The 27,975-nt window shown below is 57.4% G+C and overlaps 2 protein-coding genes across 2 annotated transcripts; both read right to left on the bottom strand.

Annotated features, from left to right (window-relative positions):
• Positions 1 to 33: 33 nt before the first annotated feature.
• On the bottom strand, positions 34 to 8,326 carry C1QTNF6 (C1q and TNF related 6). The gene is made up of 3 exons (XM_044228079.1): positions 8,146 to 8,326; positions 5,147 to 5,402; positions 34 to 2,205 (listed from the first exon to the last, which is right to left on the bottom strand). Exons 2-3 carry the CDS (start codon positions 5,394 to 5,396, stop codon positions 1,658 to 1,660), a joined length of 798 nt encoding a protein of 265 aa, XP_044084014.1. The 5' UTR covers positions 5,397 to 5,402; positions 8,146 to 8,326; the 3' UTR covers positions 34 to 1,657.
• Positions 8,327 to 18,290: 9,964 nt separating this feature from the next.
• SSTR3 (somatostatin receptor 3) lies at positions 18,291 to 19,586 on the bottom strand. The gene has a single exon (XM_044227246.1). It carries the CDS (start codon positions 19,566 to 19,568, stop codon positions 18,309 to 18,311), a length of 1,260 nt encoding a protein of 419 aa, XP_044083181.1. The 5' UTR covers positions 19,569 to 19,586; the 3' UTR covers positions 18,291 to 18,308.
• Between the last annotated feature and the right edge of the window lie 8,389 nt (positions 19,587 to 27,975).

Raw genomic sequence — 27,975 nt, 5'->3', positions numbered from 1 at the left:
ACAGGGAGCAGAGCAGAAAGAACCAGCCCAAACTGCCAAAAAGACAGACACACTTTAATCACTCCAGACAAGCAGGACAGGGGCGAAGTCAGGTGAGGAGTGAGGGTATAGCACCAGCGTTCACGGCACGGGGTCAGGTCCTGCTGCCAGCCCCCTGTCACTGAGCCATGAATCCGTCGGCTACAAGTGAGCACCAGAGACCACTGCTCGCGGTCAGCATCAGCACCAACGGGAAGCAGCCATTTCGCTCTGGAGAGAGTTTCAGGCTACCTGGGATAGGAGACAAGAAGGCCGGAGACGGCCAGACTGCCCCACCCCGGGAGAGGGAGAAAGGACAGGCCTGATGTCCCTTCCTTGGCCTTGGTCACTCCCAGTGCCTATCTTGGCCTCATGGCTCAGAGGAGATTCCCCTCGACTGACCTGGGATGTTGCCCGCTTCAGTTCCCTAGACCTGCTGAGGGCTCCAAAGCCTGGCCCATGGCCCAGTGGCACATGTCAAGGTGGCATCTGGCCACAGGAGGCTCCGTGCCGGGCACGAGCTGCCCACCGGGGCCTTAGCACTTTAACAAGGTCTGGAAAGCCAGGGACATTGGGCCGCCAAGGAGGGCCAAGGAGGGTCAGAGAGCACCTGGGGACGACATCAGTGTCTGGCGGTGGCTGGGAGCCTGGGAGAACCGAGGCCCAGGCGCGTTGGGGATGGGGAAGGGGATGTGTGAGGAGGAGAGGAGTCCTCGCAGGCTGCCGTACCTGACATGTGGAGATGTGGGTCTGGGCTTCCTTTCCCAAGGGCCCTCTTCACCCCCAAATGCCGCAGGCCCCTGGACCCTCCCCTCATAGCACCCTTGCCCTGACCAAGGCCCTTCTGGGGTTTGCTTTAATGAAGGGCAGTGGGCAGGAAGGAAAGAAATGGACAAGGATAAGGATCCCCCCTACCTTGGGGACTCTATCCACCTTGGGGACCTGCAGACAAGGACGGTCCCTGGTGGCTGAACACCCAGACACAGACTTCTATGATGAGAGCCCTGCTATTTTTCTGGGTCTGGTTTCCTGAGCCTGTGTCTCCCCACCCTGGCGGGGCTGGGCACTCACCAAGGGCAGGGCCTGTGTCTCACCTCAGCTTCCCCAGAGCCTGACACAGAGTGAGTGCTCAGAGAGCGTTTGATGAATGAATAAGGGAACGGCGGCTGCACAAGTGGGGTGCACAAGAGAGAGACAGAGAAGGTGGAAGGAGCAAGAGGATAGGGGTGGGGGTCCTGGAAAGATGAGAGAAGTGAAAGATTTGGCAAGAGTCTAGAATGTCTGGAGGATTCCAGAATGTTGGGAAAGGTCTAGAATCTGGGGACTCAAGGCGGGTCCCTGGACCAATAGCACCAACTACATCCAGGAACTTCTCAGACGTGCAGAACCCTGGACACCGCCCCCTTCAGAACCAGAGTCAGAATCTGCCGCGTTCGCAGGCTGGGAAAGTTCTAGAATATTCAGGTTAGCGTGCTTCTTAAAATATGTCCAAGAGAAGAGAGAGAGCGAGATGATGGAGGGAAGGAAAGAAGAGGAAGCCCATCCAGAACGCTTGGTCGGGGGGGGCCCACTTCATGGAGGACAACTTTGCCCACAGTTCCCCCCCACCCCAGGGCCGGGGCTGCCCCACCGGAGGCCACTAATCATCCTCAGGCTTGATGAGGTGGCCACTGAAGGTGATGTAGGTGTCCACGTCGTCGCTGTAGACGGCGTTCTCCCGCTCGCGCTTGAAGAGACGCACCCAGACGCGGTCCCCGGGCGCCAGCGCCAGCATCACGCTCTGGCTCTGCATGATGCTGCGGTCACTGGGCTGCGCGTACAGGATGACGGCCGCCTCCTCGTTGTGCACCACATGCACGTACGTCTCCTTGAAGTTCCAGCTGTGGACATTGAGGCTGAAGAAGTAGAGGCCACGCAGCGGGGCGACAAAGTGACCGGCAGCCAGGTCGAAGTGGCCGTCGGGGTTGACGAAGACGGTGTCAAAAAGCAGCGGCTGGAAGCCCTCGCTGCTGTGCAGGGCCGTCTTGCGGCCCACCGAGAAGGCCGAGAAGTGCGTCTGGCACGGGCCCCCGGGGCTGCCCGCCTGCCCCTTGGCGCCCTTGGTGCCCTGCGGGCCACGCTCCCCCCGGGGACCCTCCCGGCCCAGCTTCCCGGGCGTGCCCAGCAGGCCTCGGTCCCCTTTGTCACCTGTGGGGACAAGAAGGGGAAAGTCAGGGCCGGCACCCTTGTCTCTGCTTGCAGAAGGCTCCGCCCCTGCCTCGAGAAGGAAGGCCAGAGAATAGCCAGCATGTACTGAGCACCTACTGCATACTGGGCACCGCTCTGCTGAACGCCCTTCTAAAGAAGACACCGTGACCATCTCTACTCACAGCGAGGTTCATTGACTCACCCAGGGTCATACAGTTCAGGGGAAGCAGGAGGGGCAAGCCCCAAGACGCTCTCTGTCTTCCACCACCCGTTCCCCTCCCCACCCAGTGAAGGTGTGATCCCTGGGAAGCCAGGCCCAAACCCCAAGAGTCACTACTCCCAGCCTGACTCCAGCGGAGAGGAAGCGGCTGCGGGACCCCACTTGGCATTTCTTTTTCTTTCTTTTTTTTTTTTTAATTTAAATTGAATTTAAGTAAAAGACAGTGTATTATGCATTTCAGGGGTAGAATTTAGTGATTTGTCTGTTACACAGAACACCCAGGGCTCATGACATCCCGTGCCCTCCTGATGCCCATCCCCCAATGGCTCCGTTCCCCTCCCCCTCCCCTCCAGCCACCCTTAGTTTGTTCCCTAGAGCGAAGAGTCTCTTATGTTGTGTCTCCCTCTCTGTTTTTCTCTTTTTTTATTTTTTTCCTTCCCTTCCCCTATGTTCATCTGTTTTGTTCCTTAAATTCTGCATATGAGGGAAAGCGTACGGCCTTCGTCTTGCTCCGACTGACTTATTTCGCGCAGCTGCATATCCTCTGTTCCATCCATGCTGTTGCAAATGGCAAGAGCTCGTTCTCTTGGGCAGCTGAGTCGCACTTTGCGTTTCTGACCCAGAGAAGGAGCCAAGAAAATAGCCTCCGCCTACATGAAGGGAAAGGCCCTGGTTCGGAACCAGGCAGCCCTTGGTGTTATGTCCCACTGGGGCATTTCACAGTCACGGTCTCGGTTATTTTGTCTCTGTCTTGAAGAGGAGTCTGTCCACCTCACAGGGCTGATGTTGGGCCCTTGACAAAATGTCCTATGGGGGAGCGCCCTATAGACTTCCAATATGAGGCAGGAGGGTCCACCCAGCAACGCTCGGCCTGTCCCTGACTACCCGGGGCTCTGGCAACATCCAGACTTATCCTTAGGCACACACCCCTCTGCCCAGCCTCGGTTCCAGGCTGACCTTAAGCACAGAAGGAGCAGGGGACCCCCTGTGTCTTGAGGTACCTGATCCCAAGCATTTCCCTGCCGCCTGTCACACGCCAGAACTCCTACCATCAGCCACTCCTACCATCAGCCACTCCCGTTTGAGAGACTAGCACAGCCCTATGTCTTCCCAAGGTCTCCTGTGACCTTGGCAGTGTCGATGAAAAGAGCAAAACGGAAGGCATAGACCCTCTGGGGGGCGGGGGAAAGCCTGGAAAGAAGCGGGGAGAAGGGGGTCCCCGGCTCTGCAGCGGTTTGGCCCCACAGCCTCAATGGAGAAAGACCTCCTTGCATGCACCACACTTTATGGTTTGCACCTCCCTGCCCCAGACCCGAGGGAGGGGGGTGAACGCTGGTCCTCGGAAGGGGTTACCTTTACCTTTTTACAAAGGAGGCGGCAAGCCAGGGACAGAGAGACCAGCCTGACCCGCACAGTGAGGGAGCAAGCAGCTGGGATGGGGACCCAGGACTCCTGACGCCAGCCAGGGGCCTCCTGCCACGGCCGAGTGTCCACCCGCGCCGGCAGACAGTGAAGGCTGGCTCAAGGGTGTCCTCCTAATCCTGGGTTTTTAGGAAGACCGTGTGGAGGAAGTACCTCCAGTGCCCAGACAGCTCTTCAGCCTCAGGCAGAGGCTCTATGGGCCTTGGGGAAGATGGGGTGCTGGAGGAAGCGAGGTATCCTCCCCCATAAAACCCGAGGCCCGGAGTTCTCAGAAGCTAGCCGATCCCTGGCTGGAGGGTGGAGTGGCCCAAGTCCTCAGGGACAGATCTCGGCTTTGCCCCTTATAGCTGCGTGCTCCTGGGAAAGCTCCTCCCTGCTTGGAGGCTCCGTGTCCCCCTCTGCAAAATGGGAGCCATGACCAAGGACTGATGTCTTGGGGTGGTTGGCCACACAACCCCAGGTGAAGGGTGTCCAGGGCCTGGCCCCAGGCCCAGCTGTTCACAGTCCCCCACAGCAGAAGCCTCTTCCTGATTTTCGAGGACAGGGAGCCCACTCTCACCTGGATAGCCCTAGTGGCTGCCCATAGATCTCCCTGCTTCCACCCTTGTCCCCTGCCGGCCATTCTCCACGAAATATTAGAGAGATCCATTTGTAGCCCCAGTGGGGCCAGGTCTCTCTGCTCGAACCCTCCCCTGCTCCCCATTCCCACTCAAGGAAACCCACGTCTGACCCTGCCCCTATTTCATCTCTAACTTCAGCTCCTCCTCTTGCTCTCTGCTCCTTAGACACACCAGGCCCACTCCTACCACAGGACCTTTGCACCTGCTGTTCATGTTCCTTGGACTGCTCTTCCTCAGACAGCCACATGGCTTCTCCCTCACTTCTCAATGAACCGACACCCCATTTAATTTGCAACCTATTCCCTGCACCTACACTCCTGATGCCCCTTACCCTCCTCAACCTTGGTACCGCCATCCCCTTTATCACCATCAAACACTCTGTCTCATTAACTTCGGCAAAATATTTTTTGCTCACTTTTTGCCTCTCCCATGGGAACGTCAGTTGGCACTTCTGTCTGGTTTGCTCATGCTCCATCCTCAGAACTCAGAACAGTCCTGGCACCTAGTAGCTGCTCAATAAATATATGAATGACAGAAAGGGTCTGGGACAATTTTCTATCCGGGTTTTTCCTGTTCCCTCCCCCTCACCAACCCCAGCCCAAGGAGAGGGCTCCTCGCCCTCCCCATCCCCAGCCAGGCCAGTCTAGCCTGAGCCACTGGGAGGGAGGGGGCTACTCACCCTTCAGGATGGTGATGTTAATGTAGGGCCTGACCTCAGGCAGCAGGTATGGGAGGGCAGATGGAGAGGCGGATGACACTGCTTCATCGGCAGGGGTCAGGGGGTCCTCAGAGTCACAGCACCGTTGACAGTACCCAGGGGCACCCGAGGCCACCGCATCCCCAGAGGAGGGCTCCTCGGTGGGGACCGCAAACACCAAGAGAGGGAGCAGGAGCCCTGCACAGAGGAGGTCCAGGGCAGCTATCCCCATGGTGACCTGCAGCAAGTAAGAAGGGGCAGAGATTCTATTTAAGGGACCGTCCACACTGCGCACTGCGCAGCACGGATGCTTCCCCCATATTACCAGCACACCTGATGTAACTCGAGGGCAGAGGGTTAGTGTCCCCATTTAACAGATGAGAAGAAAGAGACTGACACAGAGAAGCAATTTCTCCCAGGTCATGAAGAGACCTGTGGCCCTGCAGGGCCTGCAGTCCGGGTCCCCTGGAACCTATTCGATGGGGATTTCTGGCACACATGGGCCTGGGAAGGAGCCCCGTCTAAAGACAGCCACAGCCGGGGAAACAGACGAAGTCCTGGGACGCCTTTGCTGGGGTGGGCGAGGAAGGTGCTCCAGCCACCCACATGTCCTACCCAGTAAGACCGTGAAATGCTCCCCACTCCAGCCCGCCCTGCCCACCTCCCTTTGGCTTGTTTTCTTGCACCCGACCCAGCCTTCTCCAGCAAGCACAGGCTACCAGCCCAGCATGAAGGATGTTAGTGCGCCCCTGCGACCAACGCAAATGATTCTGCAGGCTCGCTCTTCAGGAGAGGGGACGAGGTACAGATCTGGCACCTGAGCACCATGGTTCTGACCAAGATCTAGGAAAGTTCATTTATTATAGCAGTCAGGAAGCAACATCCAGAGAAAATGCACAGTGTTGTGCCCAGAGATGCTGTCACGGCATCTTTAAGAATTCAGGAATAGGTATGCAGAATTTCAGACTGTAGGCAAGTGCTGGCCTGCCTAGAGGGGCCTGTGCACAAGGCAGAAGCAGGTACCTCTCTGCGCCGACAAATTAGAAACAAAAATAGAAGTCATTTTTGGAAAAATGCAACACTGAGGGTTTGTAGGTTGTCAAGGGCTGTTGTCAACCCACCTCCCCCTCAGCACCTTTGTGCAGTCAACAACCCACACAGCTCAGCCTTACACAGAAGCCCTTAAGACTCTAGAGTTAATTCATTGGAAGGGAGTTGTGTCAGTCATCATAGACCTACCAATCCACTGCCAAGGGGGTAAATTGGAATTAAGGAGCAGGACCAGAAGGTCTGGAAAATTCAAAAAGGATGGGAGAAGTCCAGGGGTTTATGAAGATGTCTATGGCCCTGGCCAAGGGAGGTTCCAGAGTTCCAGGAGGGGGCCAGGAAGTGGCCAGGACAGCAGACACTGGGGACAGGTTGGGGCTGGGTGGGCAGGAAACCCGGCAAAGAGCCTTTGAGGTGGTAGCAGTGTTTGGGGGCTGGCATATTATCGCAGGATCAGAAACTCGGCTCTTGAAACCAGACTGGTTTTTACACTTCTGGCGTTTCTTTGTTTATTTCCTTTTTGTTCCTTTAACATTTGGTACAATTCAAAAATATTTTTTCTGCGGTTAATACATATAGAGAAGTTAAAATTATTATTTTTTTTTAAAATGCTATTCTATCTTCACTGAGTACTGAGGTAAGGGATGGGTTTTAAAGGGCAGGAGTCCCCCCTCTATACACACACACACACACACACACACACACACACACACACACACACGCTCCACGATGCTGGGGGCTGAGTAGTAGCTAGAAGGGCGGTGGCAGGCAGGTCGTCCCCAGAGATAACACCCTCTCTTAGAAGTGACCATTCCCCAGCTCTACCCTGGTCTGTTTTCCTGGTTCTGCTCAATAAGGCAGATAAACTTCTCAGAGATCAACATCCTCTCTGTTCAAGATTATAACCCCCACCCTGTGTTTGTACATGCCACATCTCGGTGATTTTTGAGAAGAACAAAAATCCCCTTTTTCCTGGCCATAGATGTGACTTTATGGGAAAGGGTGAGGCCTTAGGGTTGGACCTAAGATCCCATGATAGCTTACAAGCTGTGTGACCTCAGGCTAGTAGCTTAACCTCTCTAGTCTTCCATGCTGCTCCTTGACACTTACAAGGAGTTGAAACCATTGCCTACCTCCCAGGTTGTTCAGGAGGATCCAAATGCAGGGTAAATGCCTGACTTGTAAGACTCTTAATACAAAGGACTGCAGAGGGAATAGTCAATAACATTGTATAGTGAGGACCCTCATCAGTGGTGAGAGCTGAGTAATGCACAGGATTGCTGAATGACAATGTTGCAAGCCTGAAGCAAGATAATGTCAATTATACTTCAGTAATAAACAAGTAAGATTTGAAACATGTTCCTTCCTGTGACAGACAAGGCCTCTACCCAGTGCCCACATGGGATGGGAAGAGCAGAATTTCGCCCGGAGAACTGGCATGGTTGGGGATGTTTCTGTTGGCGGAGGCCAGATTGGAGTCAAAAGCTCTGAGACACAGAACTGTGCCCTGGGGAGAGCAGGAAGCAGGAAGCAAAGCAGTCTTTGAACAAGAGTAATAATAACCACAGCCATGATCAGGGACTGGCCCTGGGGGAAGGGGGGCCACGCAGGGATCCAGAGTGGGGGACTGTGCCATCTGGGGTGATTTGGGATGGGGGGTCTTCCTGCTGCCTTTACTTAGGAGCTGGGAGCTCTCTCGGATGGGAGGGAGCTGGGCCTGCTGAGCTGAGCTGGTGAGTGTCCTGGCAGGGACAGGATCCCGCTGGAGGAGCAGGACAGCCCTTCACCACGGGCTAGAGGGGCTGAGAGGATCAGAGGGAGAGAGCAGAACCCAGGACTATCTAGGAAGAGAGGAGGGAGGAAGGGAATTCCGGGCTCTGACCCCAGCCCCCGGGGCCCTGCTGGAAGAAGTTACAGGAACATTCATCACTCACCCCGTGTCCAGTGGCCTCCACGGCAGCTCACAGACCCCCGGCCTCTGGGCAGTCTCTGGCTCCTTGGCCCATGTCTGCTTATTGCTGGCCCAGACCCCCAGGCTGAGCCGAAGAGGGAGGGAGAGAAGGAGGGAGAGAGGCGGAGGGAAGGCGGAGGGAGCGGGCTGAGCTGGCTTCCCACTTCCCCTCCTCTCTGCTCCCTCCTCTCCAGCCTCTGGGATCTGTGAGAGATAAAAGGAGCCTAGGGAGCTGGGGTTTTCCTTTGTTTAACTCTTTGGTTGTCCATTGGGGTCTGGTTTGATTCAGAAGCCCAAGAGAGTCAGAGAGGGAAGGGGTCTGAAGCCCCTTGCAGTGCAGGCTGGAAAATAGAGGGAAAGGAAGGGGCAGGAGCCCCCCAGATTGCTCAAGAATGAGGAGGCAGCACTGGAATCCGGGCTGAGAGGTGGGCTTGGCCTATTTGCTCTGGGTCACAGGGGCAGGGTGCTGAGGGGAGAGGGCGCAGGCACCCACTAGCTCAGGACTTGGGCCAATCCATTGACCTCTCCGTCCCTAGGCATCTGCAGAGCTCCAGTCCCCAGTCTCCTTGTGCCAGGCACAGGGGAGGCTCAGCTCATGTCCAAGTCAATGAGCAGGTATGACCCCCTCAGGTACTAGGTAAGGGCAACAGCCAGGTCAACACCCCCCTCTCCGATGGACATGGAAGTCCCCCGCCTCAGCCTGGAAATCTCCCCTGAACGGTCCATCCCTCGCGTCTTATGGAGCCAACCCCTCTGTGGAAATGACCCCCCAGAAGGGTCCTGTTGGCAAAAGGGGCAGCCTATGTAGTATGCCCCTGGGCCTGGGCGGGGTCCTGCCCAGTTTCCTTCCAGTTGAGCTGCCAAGGTTGTTCATGCATCCCTGGGATTCTGGGTGCCCAGATGGTCTCCAGTGTCCCTCCCACTCCAGCCCCTTCTCATTCCGCACTGGTTGAGTGCTTACTGCCTGAGCTGGGCCTCATCTTTGCAGGGGTTTTTGGAACCTGAAGAGTGTTTCCCATCCATTATTTCAACTCAGCTGACCCCAGCCTTGTGCTTTCCCAGGGTCCCATGGCTGGGAGGAGTGAAGAGGAGCCACAACCCCAAAGAAAGGAAGGGGTCCCCAGCCCACTGGAGTCCTAGGAACATGCCTGGGCAGGGGGAATGGGTAGGGTTGGGGGGGACAAAGGCTCTAGTTCCTGGTCTGTCCCGTGGGAAGAGGAAGGCGGTGACATTACTGCCCTCAGTACAGAAATGTAGAGATCTGAGGGGGATGGAATTCAATCTGGGGCTTAGGGCATGAAAGCCTAGCCCCCACTCAACGGGCCAAGTGTGGAGGATAGAACGGCCCGTGGCCTGTGTATCTTTAACCACGTCTCATGTCCGGCCTTCAGTTTTTCTAGCAGTTTTGGGGATAATCAGACAGCAGAACTTCAGGCCTGGAAAGACCCTGAGAGATGGCCTGACCCAATTACTTAATGTGACCAGCAGAGACTCCGTGACCCAGGATAGACCCCAGTCTTTGGCTCAAGGTCACAGCTGACTGAAGCCGAAGCTGGAATGAAAGTCTGACTCTCCCAGCTTTCAGCTTTGTGCTGCTTTCCCCTTTCAAGCCCACTTAGAGTCCTCCCCACTACCCTGACCTACTTAGGAACCCCAGGGGGTCCCCCAAAAGCAGATTGAGGTTCTACAGCATTGAGAAAACACCAGGGCCACACTGGCCATGCCCTCTATGTGGCCCTGCCTCAGGCAGCATTCCCAGGGCGCTGAGCCAGGGCTGCAGAGGGTGGGAGCCACCCTTCCCACCCTCCCCCTGCTGCTGTCACCAGGGAAAGGGCTGAGTCAGCAGCACCAGAGTGGAAGACAGCTCCTGGCTGCCTCTGAGACCTTTGGCTTAGAAAGCCTAGCCTCAGAGGGAAGGGAGAAGGGAAGGGAAGACAGATGGGGGATGGGGAGCGCAGCTTGGGGACACAGGAAGTTTATCCCATGCTGTGCCAGCCCTCTGCTCCAGGCCACACTCAACAGCCACTCTGCCAAAGGCCACTCAGCCCATTTAACAGATGAGGAGACTGAGGCCAGGAAAGGGACTTGATTTGCCAGGTTCTAGGGCTGGCTCCTTTGGCTCCCAGCCAGGCCAAGAGCCCCAGAAAAGGGCTCCTTGTTCTCTTTGCCAGTTGGAGGCAGGGTGGACAAGAGAGCAAGACTCAGATATATTACACTTCAATATTTTCCCTCTCACTCTCACTCTGCCTAAAATACCTTCATTTCTGCAGCATCCGTGGTCTCCCAGCCATTCGGAGGATCTCCCCAGCTGGCCAGGTAGCTTGGAGACAGAGCCCCAGCCCAGGGGCAGACAAAACTGGGTTATGTCCCAGCTCCAGCTCCTTCTAGCTGTGTGACTTTGGGCACACTCCCTACTTCTGAGCCTTGGTGTTCCTGGGCCAGAGGGACATAAGGAAGCCAAGAGCACCTGAGAGGTCTGGTGGGATACCTGATAGGGGTCCCCTCTACTGGCCACCCACCAGTGCTTCTCCGTGGTCACACTCTGAATAGGGTAAGGGTATCAGCCCCTTCTCATGCACATCTGAGTCGGAAGCCCTGGGACCCAGGTATAAAAATAGTGAGTGAGTGCTTACAGAGTGCTAGGACCCCTCATGTATTTTAAAAAGATAAAATGTGTGCCTGTCAAAAGGTGAGACAGAAAACATGATTCCTGGAGTCAGCATTGCAAATTGTGAATGCCAAGTCGCAGATCTAACTGCTCAGGGTCACTAGCCAATTAAGAAACTAAACAAAGGCAACCGCGAGCGCCACCTGCTGGGGAGATCCAAGGACCCCCGCGGTGGGTGTGACCCAGCCCACTGGGCACCCACCTCATGGAACCGGCGACTTGGGATGCTCCCCACCCGTCTCATCCCCTTCATCGGGATCTAAGGGGGTAGCAGAGGACTAGGAGAAGGATGAAAGGCTACTGCGACGTGCTAGGGTCTGGCTGGGGCGCCCAAGCACTTTTCCCCAACCCCCTCCCCACAAAGCTGGGGAAAGGTTGGCCAGAGGTTCCAAGGGATCCTCCCTCTCCCAAGCAGTTCGTCCCGCTTCCTCCTGCGCGGAGAACCCCAGACTCGGTTCTACTACGGAGGCTTTCCACTGATTAGCCGGGGTGGGTGGGTGAACATCACCTCCAGACTCAGTTTCTCCACCCTGGGCTTTCAACACCCCATGTCTGATCCCGAGTTGGGCGAGTTTAAGTCCATTTTACAGAAGGGGACACTGAATCCCCAAGAGGCCCAGGGAAAGAAAGAGCCAGCAGGTCGCGGGGAGTCTGTCGGCCGCCTCCACCCCCACCCCGCCCCAGAAGGACCCGGGTAACTGTTGGGGGGAAACTGAGGCTAAGGAACAGGTGCAGCAAGTGGCTCCCTCCCCGACGGCCGACCAGTGGCAGAACCAGAACGATGAGGCAGCAGCCAACCTCCCCGCTCCGCTCGGCAGAAGTAAGGAGAGACTCCCGGACCCCCGGCCCACCGGCTTCGGCTTGGACCCCTGGGAAAAGGCAGTCGCCGGCCGCGGGCCCGCCCCTTTGGCTGCCAGCCGATGCCCTGGAAAAGCACGGCCCAGGGCTCAGGCAAACCGGACCCCGCCGCGCGGACACTCGCGATCGCGACCCTCAGGCCAGCTCTGCTCCGGCCTCTGGGCCTCCACCCGAGAAGCCCAACCCGAGGCGGCTCCTCGGCGCCAGGGAGGGGCCCCCGCGCGTCCAGCCCCGAGCGGAGCCGGCCAGGAGCCCACAAGGCCGGACTTGTCCTGCCAAGTGAGGCCGAGGACAACCGGGCAGAGCCGACTTTGGCCGAGCCTGGCAGTGGCGGCCGAACATGGCCGAGTCTGACCGAGTGGAGCCGAGCGTGGCCGAAGAGAGCCGAGTCCAGCCGAGCGGAGCGGCGACCAGGCGGAGGTCCCGCGGCGCCCCCTGCCGGACACAGAGCACAGCGCGGGCCTCGGCCGAGCCAGTCCTCGGCCTCCAGGTCTCGCGACAGTCCTGTGAGGTGAGGTTATGAATAAAGCCCATTTTATGGATGAGGAAACTGAGGCTCCAAGCGCTTCCGAGGCCAGCCCGGAGCTAAGCAGTGGGGCCGCTGGGGTTGGATCCTGATTGCGTGGCTGACAGCTCAGCGGACTGCCACCCACGTAAACAGGCATGTGAGTTTGCTTTGTTCTCCCTGTACTTGCTGCTGTTCTGTGGACCGGGAGCAGCAGAGACCTGTCTGATGAGCGGAGAGAAGCTGAACCTCAGAGTCAACCCCTCCTTACAGATGGAGAAACTAAGCAGGCTCTGGGTCGTGTTGAGCAAACGCAGGACTAGCCATTTGGTGTGCCAATATTGACATATTTCCAGGTAATTAAAGCAGATAACAGGACGAGGAGGGCCCCTGGCCTCCTTTTCCCCACCTGTAACAAGCCGGCCACAGGGGACGTGAGCTCCTGGCTGCCTCCGGACTGTGTTCCTGGGATGTGTGAACCAGGACCTGAGGTGTTTGGGACCCTGGAGATGCCTTCAAGTGTGGCCGAGACATTTTCTTTGAAAAAGAACCTTCTGCACACACACGTGCACAAGTGTTTGCCCTTCGTTCACACCTCTGGGCTGCAGGATGGCGGAGGGTGCAGGAGGCCATGGAGTCCCCACGGGGCCTGGGCTGCCCTCACACCTGTCTGGTCTTGCCCAAGGACATCATCTGCCAACACCCAGTGGCCACCAAGGAGCTGACATCAGTGGCATCAGGGCTCTCTCCACATGCCACATTGTCCCTGCCACCTTGCCCCACAGTTTCATAGTTTAAGACAAAACAAAACAAAACTGTAGACACTGGACTGGAGGCTTCTTAGTCCCGCTTCTGGTACCATGACCCTGAGCCAGGTGCTTGACCATCCCTGGTCTGACCATCCCTGGTCTGACCGTCCTGTGCTGTAAACGGGTATTGGAGCTGTCCTAGGTCCAATAGTGCTAGGTCCTCAGTACCTAGACCGTCTTGCATAATTCCTCCCTGGTGCATGCACTCCAGTGCCCTCTCTACACTCAGCTGGGCCATCGCGCCTCCTGAGGAGACTTCCACCCTCCTTACCCATGGAGAGATCTTTCCTTCCTTCTGAATGCATTTCTTGCATTCGTTGAACACAGCACCTAACACATCAGGCACAGTGCTTAACTGTGGAGAAATATTAACTCATTTAAACCTCCCAACAATAGAAACATCTGCTCTCAACCCCATCTCAGAGACAGGGCTTGCGGGAAGAAACACTGGAAGGTTGATTAACTGCTTCAAGGCCAAACAGCTAGTGAACAGATGAGCTGGGATTCAAGCCCAGGCAGTTCCAGGGGCCATGTGCTTCAGAACTGGCTAGTTTATCTATTCTCTTCCCTGTGACTTCCTTTGCTCCTAAGACTTCCAGACCTTGTAACTTCTCTGCCTTCAGCTTTTTTCAATTGGCAGTTGCTCCCCAAAATACTTGCTAAATGAAAGAGTGAGCGGGCCAGGAATTATGCAAGCCCCAGAGGTCTTGGGAGAGGAGGGACCATAAGTTCTGTTTTGCAGGCAGAGAACTGTGTTCGCTTCCTGGGCCTGCCATGACCAAGTACTATGAACTAGGTAGCTTGCAACAGAAATTCATTTGCTCCTGGTTCTGGAGGCTGGGCATCTGAGATCAAAGAGTCAGCACAGTTGCTTCCTTCTGGAGGGCTCTGAGGACCTCCCACTCAGCTTCTGGCACTTGGCTGACAACCTTTGGTGTCCTGGGACTTGTAGAAGCCTCGCCCTGCATCTTCTTGTGCTCCTGTCTGTCCAAATCTCCCCTTGGCTTAAGAACACCAGTCACACTGGATTGGTGGCTCACCCTACCCTAGTATGACCTCATCTTAGCTACTTATGCCTGAAAGGACCATACTTCCAAATAAGGTCCTCTCCAGAAGCACCCAAGGTTAGGACTTGAACATGAATTTGTCAAGGAGACGCTACACAACCTACAGCAGGAATTAACCCCCTACAAGGTCCTGTCTGACACAGCTTCTGCCCCTCAGCTGGGCCCAATCTCTGCTTTTCCTCTTTTTCTTGACAGCATTCCTGCAGGCTCAAGGCCTTAGCACACACAGGTCCCTCTTCCAGGCAGTCCGGTGTCCCCACCACATGCACCCCTCCCCTGCCCTGTCAGTCCGTCCCCTATCACACTTCTCTCCCAACTAGATTCTGTGGCTCTCCAGGAACAGCAAGGGCACAGAGACGGCATCTGTCTTCCCCCACCGCACCTTCAGTCCAGGGTCAGAGCCTTGCCTACTGTCTGTGCTCAGAAAAATCTTTGTTAACTTAATGAGCTATGCCCAGAGAGATGAAGTAAATGGCCTAGGGCTGCACAGTAGGTTTGTGACAGAGTGGGCCTCGGTGCCAGGCCTCCTGATTCGGGTCCCTTGGCTTTTTAGGGGATGCCTTTCCCCCACAGCCTTCCAGTGGTCTCACCGAGAAGGTCACCAGGGCCTGCCAGTGACAGGGGCAGTGCAAGGCCGTGGCGGGACTGTGACCTTACGTTATCCCAGGGAATGCCCCTCACATTCCTGCCTGGGGTTCTTCCCACCTGTAGAGTGTTTCCAGCTGTGTTTGGCATCCTGTGGAGCCCAGCAGTCACCTCCCCATGGGTCAGTAGCCTCTGTCTCCCCCACATCTTGTAGGTGAGGACAACCTGAAGCCTGGGCCCTCAGGCCCTGCGGTCTCCCAGCTCCTCCCCATGATGCGGATGCTGACGCATGAAGTCCTGGTCCAGAGCCTAGTGGCCATGGGCTGTTGCCTGGCAACCGCCTCTGAGAGACAAGTTCAAGGTAAGGCCTTGGGTGTGAGTAAGTTGAAGATCTGGAGAGGGGGAATCAGGCAGAGAGGGTCATCACCACCCTTCCTGCCTGCCCTGGCTCACAGCCCCAGGCCTCACCTCCCCCTGAGGCGCCTGCTTTTCCAATAACCCACAGATTCCAGGCCCAAACCCCTACACAGGTTCCTTCCATCCCCCTGGCCTTCCCCGCATTAGATTCAGGATTACAGCAGGCCACAGAGCCAGAGGAGGCTAGAGTCGCCGCGTGAAAACTGCCCCTGAAGTTTGTGAAATGGAATTGCCCTATTCACTCATTTATTGCAAATATTCATAGTTACCTGACTTGGGAACACAGTCCGTGCCTGCAGAGGCAAGGCTGGGGGTGGGGCACCCACACGCATGAATGTGAGCGGGCACAGGCAGTGACACATGGCATGGCGGGGAAGCTTGGGGGCTGTGGGATCCAGAGGGGAACCCAGGCCCAGAAACCCCTCCCGTGCGACCCCTCGCCCCTAGCAGTCCCTCTGCTCTCACCGCAGGCACACCTGCCTCGGGCCCAGTAGACCCCCGGTGTTCGCATTCCCGTGCGTGTTCACGCGTGGATGTGGCTGAGATGCCCGGGCCCCTCCTAGGCACCCCGTGCTCACAAACGCACACACAGTCTCCTGTTGCTGCCTGGGGCACACACCGGCTTTGGGGTCAGGCCAACCTGTCAGTCGCAGCGTCCCATTGTCTTCCAGGTGAGAAGGATGGGCACGTGACCCACACCTGACCAATCGTCGCACTCCATCACTTTGTCTTTGGTAATTGGCCCAAGGAGCGATCACGTGACCCAGTCGAGCCAATCAGCTTTCTGTCACGAGTCTTGCTATTCGGGCACAGGAAAAGACTCTTATCTACAGCTTTGGGACCAAGATCTGTAAGGATGTTGGCTGAGGCTTATCGGGGCCTCTTCCGTGCGCCCTGAAGACCCGGACTCTGGGAAGCCATACACAGAGACCTGTGCACGCAGAGCTGAGAGATGGAGAGAGGCAGAGGCGGCGTGTGCGCGCTCGCGCGTGCACACACACACACACACACACACACATGGGCCCACCAAGACAGACGAACTGGCCCAGCTCACAGCTGGTGTCATGTGTCACTGTCTTTATTGACAAGAGCAAGGGGCAGGAGCAGCGAAGGGTCCCCCTCAGCGGCTTTCCAGCCACCCGTGCTGGACAGGCTCACCTGTCCCAGGAGTCAGGAAGGCAGGGTTGGCCAGGAAATGCTGAGATGCCGGGTGCCCTTCTTCATCAGACCCCTACATCCTTCTCAGAGGAACCCCAGACTGAGGGCTGGGCCTCCAGCTCCAACATCCATACAAGGTCTTGTTTGGGGAACTTCTGAGCAGGCGAGCTCCCCAAGTCCCACCTTCTTATCTTTGGCCTCTGCCTCCTCCCCTTCCCCCAATCCTGGGTCCCGCACTGCTCTTACCCCCAAGAGCCAGAGACAGAGAGGCCGCCTGATGAAGGAGCAGGTGTGGACCACGCCTGGTTGGGGGCTTTATAATCTGATACTTTACTTTAAAATCGGATACACCCACCCCTACCCATTGTAGTATGGGGGGCAATTTGTCAAACATAATTCATTCCACCCCCAGTTCTGAGCAGGTGGGCAGACTGGGACAACCTACTATTTTATGATGGGAAAACTGAACCCCAGAGAGGTCAAGGCTAGCCAGGATCCTGAGTTGAGTTGAAAATTTAGATCTCCCAATCTGTGGTTCACGTGCTTTCCCTGAGGACCCCCTTGCCCTTAGCTGGGGTGGGGGACTGAGGGAGTTAGCCTGAGGTGCCACCCTGCTCCGGGGCCAATCTCACAATGGCCCCGAGGGCTTATCTCTGGGAAAGAATTCTCTTACAGTGGCCTCTCCTGTGGTTCCCCTCTAGCCCCCCTTGTCTTGTCTTCCTTGGGGTGCCCCACATTGTGGCTCTGGAGAATGGGGAGGACTGCTAGCTGACCCGTGGGGTCCTGAGTCTCAGCAATGGCCCTAGGCTGCCATCAAGGGGCAGCCCCTCTTACCAGCCCAAGCAGGCCCTCAAGGGAGCCAGCACCTTACCTTCCAGCGCGTTTGCTTTCCCACCCTGACCGCACGCTTTCCTCGAGATTGATCGGGGCCGGGCACCCACAGCATGCCTTCAGCAGTGCTGCTGCGGCGCTCCACCGAGAGGCCAAGGATGGCAGCATGTTCCTGGAGCAGATCTGTCCTCCTCCTCCTCCTCCCTCTCTTCTTCCTCCCTCTCCTCCTCTCCCTCCTTCTCCACACCATGCTGTTAGGACACTGCTTTTCCCCACCAGTCTGCCTGACCCAGGCCTGCCTTGGTCTCTGGGAGGGGAGGGATGCCAATGGGTGCTGCTATAAGGGGTGCTCCTGGAGCCCTCAGAGACCCAGAGACATCCCCCTTCTAGCCACAGCCTCACGACATGAGCTGCTATGGGAATTGGTCAGCTGCCCTCAACAGGGGCCAAGTAGGGCCTTGGGTGGCCTAAACTTAACACAGATCGGAGACCCTCTTTATGAAAAAGAATATAAAATTCCAAGTACAAAATGAGATATGGGGCCTTGGGTGGGCCCAAGCGGTAAGGGACCCTGAATCTGGCCTGAATGACTTTCCTAGAAAATCCACCGCCTCTCAGGGCCAGGAACACGGAGTCCCAGCACTAACATCTGGCCAAGAGGGCCTGGAGGTTATTGGGTTGTTCAGCAGGTGAGGTCTGAGGCCCAGAGAAGAAGAAGAGCTGGCCGAGGCCTTGCAGCATGTCGGGGGACCTGATGTGGGGCCTGAACAGGTTTGGACCCCTCCCTGCCCTGGGTAGAACTTTCTTCTACTTGGGGCCCCAGTCCCTCCCCTGTGATCCTAGGTCTGAGCCTAGGAAATCCAGACCTTGGTGTTGTTCTGAGGGCCAACCTTTAGGCTGGTCCCCCAGGATGCTCTGTCTTTGAAAGGGGAAGCCAGTCTGGCCTTGTCCCCTGAACCTGGACCCTGCTCCGGAAGGCCAGCTGGGGGTGATGCCCCTCCAGACTTCTTATCCAGCAGAGCTTGTCCTGGCTGATTACTTCCATCCCTGAGTCACAGAAAAGAATGCAAGGCCCAGAGAAAGAAAGAGACCTAAGCAAGGTCAAACAGCGAGTCTCAGCGGCTATAGGATCAGAGCCCAGGCCTCCAAACATCCCATCGTAGGCCTCTGGCACCATGGATAGCATGCCCTTGGCACACCCACAGCCTCTGTCCTGTCCTGGGGCCACGCTGGCCCTCCACAGGCCCCCTACAGATAGCTGATGTGCAGTGTGCCCGGCTTGTCTCCCGCTGAGGCCTCTTGGGGTAGGAACTGCTTGTCCTTGTTGACCTTGCCACTGGGCGGTCGCTCCTGCCTGCTGGTGCCAGGCTGCGCAATGAGGCTGACCCGGCCATTCATCTTCCTCTCCCCCTGCTTCCCTGCCCCCTCCTCCTCCTCCTCCTCCTCCTCTTCCTCTACCGTCTTCTCCGGAGGTCCTCCGGCTGGAGGCTCCTGGCTGCGCACACGGCGGGAGGGTCGCAGCAGGACCCTGCGGAAACCCTGCTTGAAGCGATAGGAGAGGAAGCCATAGAGGATGGGGTTGGCACAGCTGTTGGCATAGGGCAGCGCCACCACCAGGAAGTAGAGGCCAAAGAAGGCGGGCTCTTCGGGCAGCGGGCACAGCACGTTGACGATGTTGAGCACGTAGAAAGGCATCCAGCAAAGGACGAAGAGCGCCACCACGGCCACCACCATGCGCGTGACTCTGCGCTCCGAGCGCCGCCGCCGCTGGCACGAGGGTGCCCGCACCCGCCGCCCTGCCGAGCGCACCTTGACCACGATGAGCAAGTAGCAAAGACAGATGACCAGCAGCGGCCCGAAGAAGCCCAGTGCGGCCGTGTAGATGATGAAGCCGGCGCGCCAGGCCGCCGCCGGCTCGGGCCACTGCATGTGGCAGGTGCTCATGCCATGGGGTACCCCCGAGAAGACCACCACGGGCAGCACCACCACCGCTGAGGCCACCCACACGGCCACGCTCACCGTGCGGGCCACCGGAGCTGTGCGCCAGCGGGCAGAGCGGGTGGGGTGCACCACGGCCAGGTATCGGTCCACACTCATGACCGTGAGGCAGAAGATGCTGGTGAACTGGTTGATGCCGTCCACGGCCATGACCAGGCGGCACATGAGGGAGCCGAAGGGCCAGTAGGATAGGGCGTTCTGGGCCGCCAGGAAGGGCAGCCCCAGCATGAAGAGCTCATCGGCCAAGGCCAGGTTGAGGATGTAGACATTAGTGACCGACGGGCTGGCCGTGTGCCTCAGGACCACGTAGATGACCAGGGAGTTGCCCAGCAGGCCCACCACGCACACCGCCAGGTAGACCAGCGGGATTAGGACACCGCTGACGGCCAGCCCTGCTGCACTTGGGTCCACTGACCCATTTCCCAGGGTGGTGTCTGGGAGCCAGGCTGAGGAGGTGTTCCCAGGTTCCAAGGTTGTGGGCGCCGAGGCAGGGTAGCCAGGGGTGTCCATGGCCAAGGGGGGTGGGGGTGGTCAGCAGTCAGCTATGGGCCTGGAGGAGGAAGGACACAGCCACGTTACGGTGCATGACGTTACGGTGCTTTGTCGGTGCTGCCCTCCCGCTGCCATCACACGGACCTTGGAGGCCTATAGTGCACCCAGACAGACTTTGACACACACCTTTAACTCGGCGGAGGCCAGCAAGGTGGGCCCGCAAGCTGTCCCCGCTTCTCAGAGGAGGAGGCTGAGTCTCAGAGAGGCGAAGTGGATCTCGCCACCAGGGTGTGGTGCGCAGTGTGGGCTTGCCTGGCTCTGGAGGGCAGGGACCTTCGCTGGCCTGGGCACCACGGTGTCCCCTTCGCCTTTGCACCTGTGTGCCTGTGCATTCTCCTCATATGTTGAATAGAGGAGCGGATGGATCATTCAATCAGCCCATGGTGACAGAGGCCCTTCCTTCTGTAGTCAAGCATCTTTGACGCCAATGCGTTTTACGTACGATGTGACTCAACGAAATCATAAAGCAATACGTATCCTTTCTACAGAGGATGCTCTGACTGGCAGAACCCCAAGGGGATCACCCACTGCGTTAGACGGAATGTGCTCCCTCACGCTCCAAATTTGTATGTTAAAATCCTAACTCCCCACCCACCAGAGATGGCATTGGAGGGCGGGGGCTTCTGGAAGTGCATAGGTCTTCAAGATGGAGCCCCCCCCCCATGGGATCAGTGCCTTATAAATGGCCCCAGAGGGCTCCCTCACTCCTACCATATAAGAACACAGCAAGATGACTGACTATGAACGAGGAAACAGGTATCACCAGACACTGAATCTGTTGGCACCTTGATCTTGGACTTCCAGAGTCCAGAACTATGAGAAATAAATACTGTTTATAAGCCCCCCACCCCCCACCTGTTATAGCAGCCCCAGAATGGATTAAGCCACCAGCAGGTCTCAGTCCTCACATTTGAAAACCAGTGCTGCGTATCCCAGGTCTTTAACCTTGAACCTGGATCTCTAGATGAACTGCAGTGGGGGAGGGTGGTCCACGAACCCCCTAAACTCTGCTGCAAGTGAATGCATCCATGTCTTTTCTCTGGGCGGAGTCCAGAGTTTTGATCAGGTTCCTCAGATTCTGAATGGAGTTAAGAACTACAGGCACACGGGGCGCCTGGGTGGCTCAGTCGATTAAAGCCTCGGCCTTTGCTCAGGTCACGATCCCAGGGTCCTGGGATCGAGCCCCACATCAGGCTCTCTGCTTGGCGGGGAGCCTGCTTCCCCCTCTCTCTCTGACTGCCTCTGCCTACTTGTGATCTCTGTCTGTCAAATCAATGAATCAATCAATCTTTAGGGGCACCTGGGCGGCTCAGTGGGTTAAAGCCTCTGCCTTCGGCTCAGGTCATGATCTCAGGGTCCTGGGATCGAGCCCCGTGTTGCGCTCTCTGCTTGGCAGGCAGCCTGCTTCCCTTCCTCTCTCTCTGCCTGCCTCTCTGCCTACTTATGGTCTCTGTCTGTTAAATAAATAAATAAAATATTTTTTAAAAAAGAACTACAGGCACAGCTATGTCCCGTGTCCTGGGAATCGGAATGCTTGGGGACCTCCCATGCCAAGCCCAACCCCCAGGGCCCCCGAAAGGCCCTGCCTGGGGTGGCTAGCTGTGAACTTGCCCGGTGGGCACGTGGCACCCATGTTGGAAAATCTCACAGCACACTGAGGGTATTACAAGAAGAGCCACCCCCACCAACCCTGCATCCTTGGGGAAGGCTTCCCAGAGAAGATGGTGTTTCAGGTGGGTCTTGAAGCATGAATAAGAGTTTGCCCGGTGACACAGTGGGAACAGTCATGCCCACTCACGTCATTAGTCCCTTTCTTATCACGCGTCCCATGTATTATAAGGAGCTAGAACTGACTCTTCCCTGTTCCCCGCTAGACCGGCTTCCTTAAATGTAGAGACGCCCTCTCAGCTTTGAACTGTCTCCTCGTCCTTTCATACAGCACAGGCTCTGCCTCAGTGTTCGAGGCGTTAAATGAATCAGAGGAGCCTGGAGGGGCCAATTCTCAATGCAAAGGGGGGTGAATTGCTGATAGCAGAAATTCAAGCCACTCTCGCTCGCTCAGAAAGACCGCTCACCTCCGAACCTGTGAGCCTCTCTCAGGAGGCCCAGTTAGAGGCCAAGTCTCTTCTGGGGCCTGGACCTCTCCCTGCCCTTTCTTCCTGATGACCTCCCTCAGTCCCTTGGTTCCTGTCTGTCCCTGCCTCTTCCTACAGAAAACCCTGAGAGAAAAAGAAAGCCTCCGATATCCCCACTCTGAGCCCACACTGAGCCTGGATCATCTCCCGTGGGACCTGCCACCTGCCTGCCCTAGCCAGACACTACCTTTAAGACGCAAAGCTTCTGGCAAGGAAAGGCACCCCAACTTGGAGCAAACACCCCTGGGTGGGTGAGCCTGCCAGTTTGCCCCTGCCCGAGGACCTTGGATTCCTAAAGGCTCTGAGCACCAGGCCTGGCAATGATGCGGAGAATGGCAAAGATCCCCTTGGCATTGGCTCCTCCCAAGGATACCCCAGGCTCACTGGGCTCAGAGAAGCCCTCCCTGATCCTCCAGCCCCAACCTGTCATCACCCCCAGGACCTCATCAGCCCTCCTGAACCTGGGACACTGGCACTAGGAAGGGGCTATCTGGATGCTGGGCTCATAGGATCCTACCAGTTCCTCCAGCTCCTTGTTATTGACCCCAGCTGCCAGGTTCCAGGCAAAGCCAGTGACACACAGCATCCTATGGGGTCTTATGGGAGAGGGACTAGTGTTGTCCCCACCATTAGACAGGGTGCAAAGAAGAGGCCACACAGTCCTGGTCACACAGCTAGAAAGGGGCAGACCTGGGAGGACCTGAAGGTCCTCCTCAAACACACACACACACACACACACACACACACACACACTCCTCCATTTCACAGGCCGGCAGACTGAGGCTGGGCCTTGGGGAGGCCCCCAGCTGGCATCCCATTATCCCCACCAGCCTATGCAGAGCTCCCCTCCCTGTTCCTCGGGTTCTTGAACTATTAAGATCATGGGCTCAAACCCCTGGAATCTTAGGATCCTAAATATAGAATGTAATTTCTTAGAATGGAGTTATGGAGGCCGAGATCTTTAGAATCCATGTCCTTGAATCGGAATGTCAGAATTCCTGAATGCCAGAATCGGCCCTCTTCCACTCTGAGATCTTAGAGTTCTTTCTGGCTTCCTCAGCCTGGGAGCCCTACGTCACCCGTCGGTCCACCTTGCCGCCCTGCGCGCGCATCCTCTTATTGCATCCCTGTGGGGCAGCCAATCACAGCCCGGGGCCAGAGGAGGCAGGAAAGTGCCAGGCTCCTGAGAGAGGAGCAGGGAGCTGGGCAAACCTAATATCCAGGATGCAGGGACAGATGCCCTCAGGGAAGCCCAGAGGGAGCTCTGAGGACGGCCCCCCCTCCTGCTCAGACACATGCGTGTACACTGCATGCACACACACGTGCTAACACACGGGGCCCCAGGAACACAGCATACCCAGCCAGGCCCTGCCTTTGTACTGGGCGGGGGATGCCACAGACCCTCCCAAAACCGCCTGCTACCCCAGAAGACTATACCTCTACCCTCATCTGGTCTCATCTTTCTTGTCAAAGTTGAACAGGCTGGGCGCCAGAAGGAGGAAAATTACAGCTTCCCGTGGGCATAAGCCAACCTACAATTTAGGTGCCGTCCTTTCTTTAAGGAGCTGGAGTCCTGTGCATGATCTAGTTCATGCTGGGGGAGGAGGGACTTTTCCTCCCTGTCTGGTTTATCTTTGGCACAAGCTTGCCTGAAAGCTGGGGGCGGACTCCTCGGAGGACTGTTCGAGAGGGGACAAAGGCCCAGAGACAGCAAGTGGCGGCGCTGAGCCACACAGCAGTTCAGGACAGCCCCTCAGAGATGCCAGACTCCCCAACCACTTTCCATTCCTCTGCCCCCATCCGCTTACCCTCTTGACGCAGGCTCAGGGGTGCGGGAACCCTGAGCTACTTAGTTCTTCAGCCCCAGCACCTGGCACAGTGCCCAGCCCTAGGAAATGAGGGCAGACCAGGCAGGTCAGCAAGTAGAACTCGGAGCGAGGCGAGGCATTGCTCCCGGGCACAGGGCTCAGACCCACATCAAGAGATTCTCACAAAGCCCAGGACAGAGGATTTTTAGAGAGGAGGACGCTGAGACTCAGAGAAGTTCGGTAACTTGTCCAAGGTCACTAGCTGGTGGGTGCGAGACCAGAATTCAAACCCGGTTCTGTCTGTTCCTCAACCATCAGTACCTCCTGGCCTTGCTGGCTTCCCTTGAAGGTCCCCGGCTGAGAGGAATCCAGGACTGGGACCAGGGATGGCCCCGAAGCCTGCAGGCTGATGCTCCCCAGCCAACCGAGTTCTGCTTTACCCCTGCAATCCCGGGCCTTCCCCCCAAAGATCTAGATTGTGCTAATCAGTGCCAACAGACTCACTCCCATTCCAGGCCTGGGGTGTGACCCCCAGGAACACACCCCGCAAGCCCTGGGCTGGGGGTTTGGGCTCTGCCACGGAATGATAATCCCCAATTACTGTGCGACCTTGGGCAAATGGCTTCCTGTCTCTGGACCTCAGTTCCCACCTGTTCCAATGAAGACAGGTAGATCCACCTCCCAGGGTTGCTGTAAAGATTAAATGGGAGTGCGCTGAGCAGGGGAGCTCAGGGAAGCTGGCCCCGGGGCTGGGGCCCAGGGTTTCTTCCAGAGCTCGGACACTCTGCCACTGTGTGATTCCAGTTTTCTAGAATCATGGCATGAGAATCTGAGATGAACTTGTCCCTACCCCCCACAGCCCACCAAGAGGTCACAGGGAGGCCTTCTTCCTCCCTGGGCCTGCCCACTCTCTCCCAGTCCCCAGCCGCAGCTTCCCAAGCTCATCCCGGGCAGAGGATGGGCTCCAACACCCCACCCTGAGGGACCCCCCCCAGGCCCCAGCCTCCTTACCTGCCCATGGGGTGAGGGGTCCCCCGCTTGCCGCCAGGCTGGTTACCATTCTGCTGCCCCCTCTCCCTGCCCAGTCCCCAAGTGCCCAGAGCACCCTTAGCTGGGGTCCCCACACAGTGCCCACTTCTAGACAGCTTATGGCCCGAGCCCCTTCCTAGGCTTGCAGCGGCCACGGCTGCCCACAGAGACTCTCCCATCTGGTCTCCGGCCCTGACTTTCCACGGGCGCCTGGTGCGTCACCCCCCATCTCCAGGACACGTCCTGGAGGAGGGGGGGTTAGAGGCACAGAGGGGGGTCTGTGGGCAGGAGCTCAGTGTGGGGGCGGACAGAGAAACTCCCAAGGAAAAGAAAAGGGAGCAGGGACTGTCGGAAGCCAATAGAAATAGAGGGGAAAGGGGGGTCGGTCGGAGGTGGAGAGAGAGGCAGAGGGAGAAGAGAGTGAGTGGGTGGAAAGCCAGAATGAGGGGGAGTGATAAGAAATGCGTGGCAGGGAGAAGAGAAGCAGGAGCAAAGAGGAGAGAAGGGGCGAGAGGGAGATGCAGGGAGAGGCAGGGATGGAGAGCGGAGAAGGAGGAAGGAGAAGGAGGGGGTGGCGGGCAGAGTGACAGAGAGGGATTGTGCCACAGATGGTGACATGGAGAGCCAGGGAAGGAGGGAGCAGGAGTGGGGGGAGGGTGCGGGAGGGGCCGGAGAGCAGGTGCAGGGAGGGGGGAGGGGCGGCAGGTTAGGGAAGGAGTGGGGGGGATGGAGGCAGACCCTGTTACCGAGGAGATTTGGCCACCCACGCTGGCCCTGGCTCCGGCAAGCGGAGGGGAGGTGGGGGGTGGTGGGAGAAGAGAGCGTGGTGCTCAGAGAAGCTGGATGCCCTCTTAGGCCACCATGGCACATATCCCCCAGGGCGACAGCTCAGTCCCGAGGCCAGGCAGGTGAGGGATTGGGCAGTGCTGGGAGGGCAGGGGGTGAGCACTGGGCCGGGAGTCCACAGTCCTGGGAACAGGCTGGGCACCAGCCAGAGGAAGGGCGGGTGGGGCAGCCTGGAGAGCCCAGGGCGTGGTGGGGTGGAGGGGGGTTGTGGAAAGACAGGGTGAAGAATACATATTCCAGACTTTTGGGGGCCAAGGGCAGAATCAAAGATATTACACAGGAGAAAACAAATGTCCACTGTTTATAAATTGACACAGTTCAAAATATAGTAATGATTGAGGGCAACATTGTAGGACCCAGGTCTGCTACTGAGAAGAGTGGAATTCTCTGGGCCGGGGCCATGCTAATTAGAGTTCAGGTTAGCATTTCCTCTCCTCAGGTCGGTTGCAAATGCTTATCTACAAACTCCATTAGGAGTCAGCAGCCTGGACAAAGGCAGGTGATGGGTAGGCTTGGCCAACACGTGGTCTAGGTACCCTACCCCAGGCCTGAGCGGCCTCTGGATGTTTACCCCGGCTCCGCTCACCCACCTTGAGACCACCAGTGAGTCGACCCTCCTCTGGGCCTGTTTCCTCATCGGGATCATAGGGAGATTGGACTGGATCATTCCTAAACTCTTTCGATGGGACCATCATAAACATCTGGGGGTCTATTAGCAGTGGCAGCTTTGGATGAACCCCCACCCCCTGCTTCACAGGCATCGGCCAAGGCGGCGGGGAGCAGAGCAGGGTATCCGGTTTTCAGATGGGAAGCTGAGTTCCAGAGAGGGAAAGCGATCACACAGCCAGCAAGTGGAGGAGAGAAGGGCCCCATGTTAACGGGCATTGCTAAGCACCTTCCCCGCAGAGCAGCCTTGCCCCTGCTCAGAGGGCGAGGGGGGACCAGTCAGAGAAGGGAGGACGGAGGGCAGTGAGTCTTGCTTGGGCACCTGCGGTGTGCCAGGCACCATCCAGACCCCTTCCCATCGCGCTCCATTCCTCACCACTGGGGTGGGGCACGCTTTGTCACAAGGCACCCAGGGCTGGGAAGGAGTAGGTCCTCAGACAGGCCAGCATCAGATTTTTCCAGAAGAGCCCTCTGGCTGCCACAGCGCACAATAGGACTAGGAGCACATCTACTTCCAGAGGCTTCTGGAGGCCCCGTTCCTCTATGCTGTCTTTCCACCTGAGAGGGGTCCTAGGCAAGCCAGCCCCTCCCTCCAGCCCCACTGTGCAAGTTCCTGAAGAGTAGGAGGGCTCCAGAGAGCTCCTGGGAGGGAGGGAGGGAGGGGCTTCCAGGGCTCTGTCCCTCTCCTGCCGAGGCCCTGCTAGGGCTTCTCATCCCCCTCAGAATTAGGCCCACCCTGTGCAGCCCTTCAGGCTTTAAAGCCCTTTAGCCTTGCCTCGGGCCCCTGCCTTCTCCTCTGCTCATTTCCTTCTTCCCCGAGCTCCAGGCACACCCAACCTTGCCCATTCATTCATTCATTGACTCTAGATGGGGCGAGTTCAGGCCTCTGAGATAGTGAGAGGGACAGAGCAGTATTTAGGGAGAGGGCCCAGGTGGAAAGCAGAGTGGCTGCAGGGGAGGGAGGCAGGGGAGGCGGCAGAGGGCCCTGTCTCAGTCCGCATGGGTGGAGAGCTTCACAGGTGGGAGCAGAGGAACTTCTTGACCTAATTTCTGTTCTTTGAAGGCTCACCAGTCAAGTACTGGTGACAGTGTTTGTCTCCGCAGGGCCTTTGCACAGGCTGTGCCCCTACCCTGGCCACACTCCTCACGTAACCCCACTATGTGGGAGATGAAGTCCTCCCTGAGGTGGCCTCCTCCTGGAGGCTTCCCCGTCCTAGATTAACTAGGCCTCTCCTCTAGACTTCCCAGCGACCCCAGCCTCACCATGTCCCCAGGCCTGGCACCAGCTGGCACAGAGTAGGTGTTTGCTGCGTGTCTATGGAAGAGAAGAAGATGGGTGGGCATCAAGCAGCAGGGTGTGGAGGAGGGGAGACTATAATCCATCAAAAGTCTGCTGGTAACGGGTCCTGGGCAGCAGGCTGGGGCAGGTGTGGCCTGAGTCAGACAGCGTCCCCCAGCCAGGGACCTTACCCAAGCTGATGTAACCCAGGGATCCCTGATCGATCTCTCCTTCTGAGGTGGCAGGGCAGAAAGAGGATGTGCGACTCCATGCCTCTGCGCCCTGGGAGGCTGGGGAATCTAGGTGTCCCCAGAGTCAGAGCCGGGAGGTGGCCCCACGTGGCCTGGCATCGAGGTCCTGGAGCATGAGAGCCTCTGACCTCAGGCCTGGCACATCAGTGTTGTCGTGTCTGCCTGGTATCCTGGAGGGACTGCCTGGACCACCTCTCAAAACCAGGACTGTGCTATGTCTGCCCCATCCACACTCTGACCTCCCCAGATCACGTCTAGGGCCGTGTCTCCACCCTCAGACTAGAGGGCTTCACCCTCCAACTAGAGACCATGGGCTGCATCTCTGCCATCAGACAGATGGTTTCCCAGAAT

This window comes from Neovison vison, chromosome 12 (assembly GCF_020171115.1).
Source record: "Neovison vison isolate M4711 chromosome 12, ASM_NN_V1, whole genome shotgun sequence".
NCBI lineage: Eukaryota > Metazoa > Chordata > Mammalia > Carnivora > Mustelidae > Neogale > Neogale vison.
The sequence above is the reverse complement of the archived record's forward strand: the minus strand, read 5'-3'. Positions and strand labels throughout refer to the sequence as shown.

What these genes read in the sequence shown, in the direction of transcription:
- SSTR3 (XM_044227246.1), bottom strand. Translation starts at nt 19,568, where the DNA reads ATGGACACCCCTGGCTACCCTGCCTCGGCGCCCACAACCTTGGAACCT.
- C1QTNF6 (XM_044228079.1), bottom strand. Translation starts at nt 5,396, where the DNA reads ATGGGGATAGCTGCCCTGGACCTCCTCTGTGCAGGGCTCCTGCTCCCT. An exon ending in TAACATCACCATCCTGAAGG is followed by an intron (nt 2,206 to 5,146) that starts GTGAGTAGCCCC and finishes TTGTCCCCACAG; the next exon opens with GTGACAAAGGGGACCGAGGC.